The sequence below is a fragment of the Papio anubis genome, chromosome 16 (assembly GCF_008728515.1).
Source record: "Papio anubis isolate 15944 chromosome 16, Panubis1.0, whole genome shotgun sequence".
In the NCBI taxonomy this organism is placed as follows: domain Eukaryota; kingdom Metazoa; phylum Chordata; class Mammalia; order Primates; family Cercopithecidae; genus Papio; species Papio anubis.
The window spans coordinates 19,352,161-19,361,986 of record NC_044991.1 but is presented as its reverse complement, the minus strand read 5'-3'; the positions used below and the strand labels follow the sequence as shown (position 1 = coordinate 19,361,986).

The 9,826-nt window shown below is 49.1% G+C and overlaps 1 protein-coding gene across 1 annotated transcript; it reads left to right on the top strand.

Moving 5' to 3' along the window:
- The first annotated feature begins 11 nt into the window (after nucleotides 1-11).
- LOC103888308 lies at nucleotides 12-1,541 on the top strand. Its single transcript, XM_009217137.4, is given in 2 exon segments — nucleotides 12-805; nucleotides 807-1,541. Coding segments are annotated over 2 exon segments (840 nt in total). The 5' UTR covers nucleotides 12-248; the 3' UTR covers nucleotides 1,090-1,541.
- Nucleotides 1,542-9,826: the final 8,285 nt, after the last annotated feature.

The window sequence follows — 9,826 nt, the reverse complement described above, 5'->3', positions numbered from 1 at the left end:
CTGCCCCCCCTCCCCATTCCCCAGATCCGCCAATGCTAGAGCAGCCTGAGCCCCCGTCCGGCCCCCGCCTCCCCACCCCGCCCGCGGGGCCGGGGGCTGCAGTCTCAGCCCCCCCTGACCAATGCAAACGAAGCGCCGAGCCAGCAAACCAGCTCCCGCTGCCCCTCCCCTGCCCGCTGAGAGTGGCGGCTAGCAGGGTTGGGGGGGGCAGGAACTGAGGGGTGCGGATCCGGGCCCCCCAGCCTGCGATGCGCACTCGCAGGTCGAGCGGGCGTCGTCCACCCTTCGGAGCCCCGCTTTCATGCGCGAAATCCCCTGAAGTCGCCTGCGACCGCCTTCCTGCTTCAAACACCAGAGAGGGCCCGGGGTCCTGGCCGGAGACAGGCCGAACCTCCGGAGCTCCTTCTGCACCCGGTACATGGACCGAACTGATGGGCTGCGCGCCCGGAAGAGCTGGGGAGATGAGGCCAGCGTCCAGCTTCTCCCCCAAACCCAGCACGCAGAGCTTTGTCCCCGGGGAGCGTGAAGTCACCAGCTCCGGGAGGCGACAATATGAGGGCGATGGACGGGGCAGGGACCCCCGGAAGCCCCAGCAGTTCTTGGGGAAGTGGGGGTGCCGGAGGAGTCGGGGACACTCTCGGGCCTCTCCAAGCCGGGAGCATCCCCAGCGCCCGCAGCCCTGTGAGACGCCGGGTGTTCTGGTTATGGGCCCTGCCGCCAGGCCTCGGCGCTTTGTCCCCGGCCCGCCCGGGGATGCTACCGCGCTAGAGTTGTACACCAAGGTTTGCCTTCCCAGGAAGCGCTGGCGGCCGCCTGGCGCAGAGCCCCAGGCAGCAGGCGCCGCGTGTGCGGGCGGGAAGTTCCCACAGTTGCAAAGAGGGAGCGAAGTATGTGTTCCAAACTTTCCACGGTTCCAAACTGAGCGCTTCCATTAAGAGAAGCGGTGTGCGGGGGAAAAGCATTCTGGGTATTAGCATGCAAATGAACGGGCCCGGCTTCCAACTCCGCTCGGGATTCCCACCGCTACGCGCCGAGCTCGCGCCCAGCCACGCGCGCCCTGAGGCTTCCGGGCGTTGCCCTGGCGTTTGATCCGAGTTCAAAATCGAGACATCTACCTTCTGGTTTTGTGTCCCGGTGCTTAGTCACTTGGCCTCCCTGAGATTCAGTTAAACTGACTGTTCCTTAACCTATACACGGGGACAGCAGCACCTGTCTTGCACACCTCCGCTCTAGGGCATAGTATATGCCAAACTCTGTTGGAGAGGATGAATGAGCCTTAGAGGCTTGAAGAAAGTTCCCTGGACATGAAGCCAGGAGTTCTGTGTCCTAAGCGCAGACTCACTGTCACCTTGGGCTAGTGACTCCTTCTCTGAGCCACAGCTTTCTTGGGCGGATTTTGGGAACTGGCACGTTTTATTTTTGAGGGAGCTGCTGGGAAAGGGTCCGGGCGCGGCGGCTCACGCCTGTAATCCCAGCACTTTGGGAGGCTGAGGTGGGCGGAGCACCTGAGGTCGGGAGTTCGAGACCAGTCTGACCAACATGGAGAAACCCCGTCTCTACTAAAAATAAAAAATCAGCCGGGCGTGGTGGCACATGCCTATAATCCTAGCTACTCGGAAGGTTGAGTCAGGAGAATCACTGGAACCCGGGAGGCGGAGGTTGCGGCCAGCCGAGATCGCGTCATTGCACTCCAGTCTAGGCAACAAGAGCGAAACTGTCTTAAAAAAAAAAAAAAGAGAGATAAAGAAGGGTTTGCTCTGAGTGTCCAGTGTATACACACATCGTCTCTCCATAGTAGGTGTAGATATTCCCATTCTACCATTGGAACTGGGTAAGGAGTAACCTGCCCAAGGCCACACAGATAGTGATGGAGCCAGGATTCAAACTGGTAAAACTACCCCTTTCTCACCAGTGGCTTCGGAAACCTGTCACCCTTCCATGGCTCCACTTGAACCAGGAACTGACTCTCTGCCTGCTATACTTAGAAAACAGGGTGCCATGACTGGCCCCATCCAATGGGTTCACCCTGTGAAGGTGGGTTCATAGGGTGCTCTCAGGACCCTCATCCATGGTCCTCTAAGGAAAACAGGGAACATGCATCAGCCCTGTTTTGCAGATAGGCAGCTTGAGGGTCAAGGAGCCAGGGTGGCCCGGGATCCTACCTTGGGGAAGTGGCCAGAGACAGTCCAGATGCCATTCTGATCCCACCTGGGAGCTTTTATCCAAATGTCACCTTGGCAGTGTGATTGTGGGGGTGGGAGTAACCTCTCCACTTCATCCATTACTCTCAGTCTTGCCCATCTCTCAGGCTCCCAGGAATCCATTATGTAACTTCAGGCGAAAAGGCATGCTTGCAGAACATGTCTTTTTTTTTTTTTTTTGATGTAACATTTACATGACATAAAATTAACAATTTTAAAGTGTATAATTGACTAGCACCTAGTAGATTTACAATGTTGTGCAACCAGCACCTGTGTCGAGTTGCAAAACATTTTTATCATCCCAAAAGAAAACTCCATACACATTAATAAGTCACTTTCCATTCCCTTCTCCCTCCATCCCCTGGCAACCACAAATCTGCATTCTGTCTCTATGGATTTACCTATTCTGGATATTTTATTTATTTATTTATTTTTTATCTTTTTGAGACAAAGTCTCACTCGGTCACCCAGGCTGGAGTGCAGTGGTGCAATCTCAGCTCGCTACAACCTCTGCCTCCTGGGTTCAAGCGATTCTCCTGCCTCAGTCTCCCAGGTAGCTGGGATTACAGACTCACGCCACCATGCCCAGCTAATTTTTGTATTTTCAGTAGCAACAGGGTTTTGCCATGTTGGCCAGACTAGTCTTGAACTCCTGACCTCAGGTGATTTGCCCACCTCAGCCTCCCAAAGTGCTGGGATTATACACATAAGCCACCATGCCCCGCCTGGATATTTTATTTAGATGGAATTATACAATACTGTATGTGACCTTTTGGGTCTGGCTTCTTTCAGTTAACGTAATGTTTTCAAGGTTCATTCATGTTGTATTATGTATAAATACTTCATTCCTTTTTATGACTGGCTGAATGATACGCCATTGTATGGATATACTGCCTTTATCCATTCATCCATTGATGCCTTTTAGTTATTATGGATAGTGCAACTATGAACATTTGTGCACAAGTATTTATTTGAGTGCCTATCTTCAGTTCTCTTGGGTGTATACCTAGGAGTGGAATTGCTGGGTAATCCTGTGTATAACTTACTGAGGAACCACCAGACTCTTCCACAGTGACTCCACCATTTTACATTCCTACCACACATGTCTTTTTATAAATAATTTTAGTGCTGGTCAAACCTCATTTTATGAATGAGGCCCAGAGAGGTTAAGTAATTTGCCCAAGGTCACACCCTTAGTCAGAGTTTAGACTAAAACCAAACTTTCCTGAGTTCCTAGCCTTTCAAACACTAAGAGCCTCCCATGTCACCTTTAAAGACCTCGACTACTTGCCCGAGTTTTTCATTGATTGACTTGACAAACCTGCCTGGTGAACAACTGAGCCGTATTTATGAAGCTTTTTTTCTCTCAACATCTGTTGAAAGAACCTACTGCCATGTTCCCGATTTCTAGGCCACACCTTGAAAACATGCAGAGCTCACAATCCCTGCATCTGCCTCCTGCTGCTGGCCTGTCGGGCCCTCTTCTGTTGCCATGGAAACCGTGCACCTCAGTTTTGGCAGCAGACCAGCTGGACAGCGAACTGAGAACATCCTTGTCTCCTAGGCTAAGCAGAGCTGTCAAGGTCATGTATTCATTCACTAGATTTGTATTTACTGATTACCTACTAAGCACCAGGCTTTTGTTTTGTAAGATGCTAGGGATACAGCAGTGAACAAGCCAGACCACAGATCCTGCCCTCAAGGAACCCGTAGTCTAGAGGAGACAGACAAAAACCAAGGAACAAAAAGGCTTCACCTGGCTCCCCTCCCTAGTTCACATTCTCCCAATCTTCCAGGCTGTGCTAAATCCACTTCCCCTGGACCATCCCCCCAAGAGCCCAAATGCAGGTGATAGCTCCTCTCAGGATTTACGTTGCATTTTTTGTTGTTATTGTTTTTCCTTGATTGTAAAAGTGCTATGTGCATTGTGGAAAATGTAGAAAATACACAAAAGCACAAAGAAGAAAAATCAAATAAAGATCTGTAATTTCACCACCAAGAGTCAAGTGCTGCCAACATTTCCTTCTGGTCTTTTTCTACATATGTATATTTCTGGGGTTTTTTTGTTGTTTTTTTGTTTTTTAATTATTGGGTCTTATTTTACACACTGCTTTATAAAATTATGTCATTAAAAAGATTTTGTTTGTTTGTTTGTTTGTTTTTTGATACGGAGTTTTGCTCTTGTTGCCCAGGCTGGAGTGCAGTGGCACGATCTCGGCTCACTGCAACCTCTGCCTCCCAGGTTCAAGCGATTCTCCTGCCTTAGCCTCCCGAGTAGCTGGGATTACAGGCATACACCACCAAGCCCAGCTAATTTTGTATATTTTAGTACAGACAGGGTTTCACTATGTTAGTCAGACTGGCCTCAAACTCCTGACCTCAAGTGATCCACCCACCTCGGCCTCCCAAAGTGCTTGAGCCACCACATCTGGCAAAAGAGTATTCTTTTTCCCAACACGTTTCGCAGTTCCCCAAGGGCAGGGACAGGGCATTAATAATAATAACAAATTTGGTCAGGTGGCTCACACCTGTAATCCCTGCACTTTGGGAGGCTGAGGCGGGTGGATCACCTGAGGTCAGAGACCATCCTGGCCAATATGATGAAACTCCGTCTCCACTAAAAATACAAAAAATTAGCTGGGCGTGGTAGCACGTGCCTATAATCCCAGCTACTCAGGAGGCTGAGGCAGGAGAATCGCTTGAACCCTGGAGGCAGACGTTGCAGTGACCTGAGATCATGCTACTGTACTCCAGCCTGGGCAACAAGAGCAAGACTCCATCTCAAAAACAACAACAACAAATAATAATAATAGGGCGCAGTGGCTCACGCCTGTAATCCTGGCACTTTGGAAGGCTGAGGTGGGTGGATCACAAGGTCAGGAGTTCGAGACCAATCTGACCAACATGGTGAAACCCTGTGTTTACTAAAAACACAAAAATTAGCCGGGCGTGGTGGCACACACCTGTAATCCCAGCTACTCGGGAGACTGAGGCAGGAGAATCTCTTGAACCCAGGAGGCGGAGGTTGCAGTGAGAGGAGATCACGCCACTGCACTCCAGCCCGGGCAACAGAGTGAGACTCTGTCTCAAAATAATAATAATAACAATAACAAATTTGTTAAGCACTAACTGTGCCAGCCATGGTGCTGAGACCACTCCTTGGTTTACCCTCTGGAATCCTCACAACAACACTATGAGGCACTTACTCTGATGATTCTCATTTTCCTGCTGTGGAAACTGAGGAAAGAACAGATAGGGAAGGGAGAGGAAGGCCCAAAGCATGCTGAATAGCAGGGCTGTGTGGGTACCTCTGCCTGCTCCAAGGGCTTTCAGCACAAATCCAGGCTGCCAGGCTTTATTGAGGACCTGATGGGAGGAGGCGATGGAGGGAAACACAGGAATGAGGCACCCCAGTTTCTGCCCCACTTGCCTTTAGCCTTTATCAGTCTTGCTTAGAATGCATGTGAAGCCAACACACTTCCTTTGCTCTCTTCAATGTTGGGCTGTTGGGCTTCTTAATAACAAAAGCAACAAGACCATTCCTTGAACAATCATGATACTTCAAGCATGAACGGAGTTGGTTTGGAGCCAGACAGACACAAATTCAAGTTCAAGGTCTGCCCTTGCTGATAGTTTGGCTTTGGGAGAACAGTGCCAGAGGTTCATTTAACCCCCACAGCCTTTCTCTGAGGGTAGGATCATTGCCCCTGTCTTTTGTTTTTTCAGAGACAGGGTCTCTGTCACTAGGGTTGGCATGTACTGTCACCATAGCTCACTGCAGTCTGGAATGTCTTGGACTCAAGTAATCCTCCTGCCTCCACCTCTGGAGTAGCCGGGACTCTGCGGTATGCCACCACGCCCAGAACATTTTTACAAATGTTTGTAGATATAGAGTCTCACTGTGTTGCCCAGGCTGGTTTCAAACTCCTGGCCTCAAGCAATCCTCATGCCTCAACCTCCCACAGGGCTGGAATTACAGATGTGAGCCACTATACCCAGCCATTGCCCCCTGTTTGTAGGTGAGCCAACTGGAAAGTTAGGGGATTCATCCAAGCCTGCACTTGTAAAGGATGTGGTCCAAACTGAGCGCAGGTCTCCCTGATTCCAACAGCCAGGTTCTTTCCCCAGCACCTTGGACCTCTTTTCTTTCTCAGCAATTGGATTTCCTTCATGACTTGGAGAAGTGGGCAAATCCTCCACCTGACACGGAGGCCTAGCTCCTTCAGCTACACGAGGATCTTGCAGGAGGCAGAGGCTCAGCAGTTCCTGCCTCCCCACTCCGTCTGAGTTCTCAGCCCCTCCGTGCCGTGGTCTTCAGGGCCCGACAGGGACCCAGTGGGCCACGGTTTATCATCGGCCATGTTTCCTGCCTCTGCGTCAGTAGCAGAGACTTTAACATTCTTTTCATTAATCAGGCACAAAAAGGAAAAAAAAAGTCCTCATATGTAATTGTTTGTATTTCTATACTTTAACCTGGGAGGATTTTTTTTTTTTTTTTTTGAAACGGAGTTTAGTTCTCGTTGCCCAGGCTGGAGTGCAATGGTGCGATCTCAGCTCACTGCAACCTCTGCCTCCCATGTTCAAGCAATTCTCCTGCCTCAGCCTCCAGAGTAGCTGGGATTACAGGCGTGGGCTACCATGCCCGGCTAATTTTTGTATATTTAGTAGAGTATATTTCACCATGTTGGCCAGGCTGGTCTGGAACTCTTGACCTCAAGTGATCCCCCCGCCTCAGCCTCCCAAAGTGCTAGGATTACAGGTGTTAACCACCACGCCCACCCCCCAGGATTTTCTTTTTTGTGCCTGATTACCTGAAGGAGAGAGAGTCAAGGTATTGCTGGTGACATGGGGGCAGGAAACATGGTCACACACACACACATACACGTGAAAGCCGACTGTCTAACTGAAGAAAATCAGCTACATGTTACAGAGAAAGAGGTAATGTCCAGAAGTGCCTGAAGGTCTTCCTGATGGAGGCGCGCTGTGGACACTTGGCGGTCAGGCATTTCGGTTTAGAGACCACAAAACTATTCCTTTAGCACAATTACTACGCACAAAATTGAGATAATGCGCAAGCCGAACTGTTTCCACAAGTTAACTATGGACATGATCCAGTGTGCCTTACTTGGCACCTAAATACTCCATTAAATCTTTTTGTTTGTTTGTTTGTTGAGATAGAGTCTTGCTCTGTTGCTCAGGCTGGAGTGCAGTGGTGCCATCTTGGCTCACTGCAACCTCTGCCTCCTGGGTTGAAGCAATTCTGGTGTCTCAGCCTCCCGAGTAGCTGGGATTACAGGTGCATGCTACCCCGTCTGGCTAATTTTTTTTTTTTTTTTTAAATTTTTAGCTAGAGACAAGGTTTCGCCATGTTAACGAGGCCAGTCTCGAGCTCCTGACCTCAAGTCATCCACCCACCTCGGCCTCCCAAAATGTTGGGATTACAAGCATGAGCCACTGCGCCTGGCCAATACTCAATAAATCTTCATTTCTGCCTTGAACCCTTAGTTAGAAGAGACCTTGATAAATACAGTTTTTTAAAGACACCAATTGTCTGCTCTGATTTGATTTATGAACCTACTGCAGAGAAAGGTAGAGGTCTTCAGTCAAGGCCAGAACTACACATTTCCCCAAATTCCTGTAAGCAAATTCTGTTATTCTCACTTTTTTTTTTTTTTGGAGACAGAGTTTTGCTCTTGTTGCCCAGGCTGGCCATGGCACAATCTTGGCTCACTGCAATCTCCGTCTCCCAGGTTCAAGCAATTCTCCTGACTCAGCCTCATGAGTGGCTGGGATTACAGGCATGCGCCACCACGCCTGGCTAATTTTGTATTTCTGGTAGAGATGGGGTTTCTCCATGTTGGTCAGACTGGTCTCGAACTCCCGATCTTAGGTGATCTGCCTGCCTCAGCCTCCCAAAGTGCTGGGATTACAGGTGTCAGCCATTGCATCTAGCCCTGTTATCCCCACTTTATAGACTGAAAGACTGGAGCCTGGTGAGATGAAGAAATTTCCCTACAGTCAGGCACAGCAACTTGACCTATAATCCCAGCTACTCAGGAGGCCGAGGCAGGAGGATCACTTGAGAGTAGGATTTTAACATTGCAGTGAGCTATGATCGTGCCAGCCTGGGCAACAGAGCTAGATCCCCATCTCTTTAAAAAAAAAAAAAAATGCATATGATCAGACAGAAAGAGCCCAAGCTGGGATTTTTTTTTTTTTTTTTTTTTTTTGAGACGGAGTCTTGCTCTGTCACCCAGGCTGGAGTGCAGTGGCCAGATCTCAGCTCACTGCAAGCTCCTCCTCTCGGGTTCACACCATTCTCCTGCCTCAGCCTCCCGAGTAGCTGGGACTACAGGCACCCGCCACTTCGCCTGGCTAGTTTTTTGTATTTTTTAGTAGAGACGGGGTTTCACCGTGTTAGCCAGGATGGTCTCGATCTCCTGACCTCGTGATCCTGCCCGTCTCAGCTTCCCAAAGTGCTGGGATTACAGGCTTGAGCCACCGCGCCCAGCCCCAAGCTGGGATTTGAAGCACATTTGCAAGAGACCAGGGACCATAATGATAAAGACTGTGTAAGACTTTGTTATGCTTTGTAGCTCACCCATGTTTGTTCTATTCCTGGTTTATTTAGTAGTCAACGTTTAAAATCCTCAAAGAATGACTAAAAATTGACAAAGCTTCTTTATGGCAAATGTTAGGCAAGATCGAAAGACAATTTACAGTCTAGGAAGAAATGATTGATGAAATAGAGAAAATACAAAAAGATATTACAAAGCAATAAGAAAAAGAAACAGAAAGATTCGGACTGACTATTGCCTAGGAGTTAGCCCTGTTCTGCAATGTACAGCTAAGAAAGAAAGAGTGAGAAAGAGAGGGAGAGAGAGAAAAGGAAAGACTGGCCAAGGCCAGGTGTGATGGGTCACGTCTGTAATCCCAGCACTTTGGGAGGCCGAGGCAGGTGGATCACCTGAGGTCGAGTTTGAGACCAGCCTGTCCAACATCTTGAAACCCCATCTGTACTAAAAATACAAAAATTAGCTGAGAATGGTGCCAGGCACCAGTAATCTCAGGTACTCGGGAGGCTGAGGCAGGAGAATCTCTTGAACCCAGGAGGTGGAGGTTGCAGTGAGCTGAGGTTGCACCACTGCACTCTAGCCTGGGCGACTTAGTGAGACTTGAGATCATAGCGATCTCAGCTCACTGCAACCTCTGCCTCCTGGGTTCAAGTGATTCTCCTGCCTCAGCCTCCCGAGTATCTGGGACTACAGGCATGTGCCACCACGTCCTGCTAATTTTTGTATTTTTAGTAGAGACGGGGTTTCACCATGTTGGCCTGGATGGTCTCGATCTCTTGACCTCGTGATCTGCCCACCTTGGCTTCCCAAAGTGTTGAGATTACAGGTATGAGCCACCACGCCCGGCCTAATTAAACATTTTTAAGCATTTTGTGAATTTGAAATTTTTCAAAACAATTTAGTCAATCTGATAAAGGAACGCCTCACTGCACAACACTGTAAATACACTACATGCCACTGAACTGTATGCTTTAAAAGAGTGATGTTGTCGTTATGTGAATTTTACCTCAATTAAGAAAAAGAACACTTTGGCCGGGCGTGGTGGCTCAA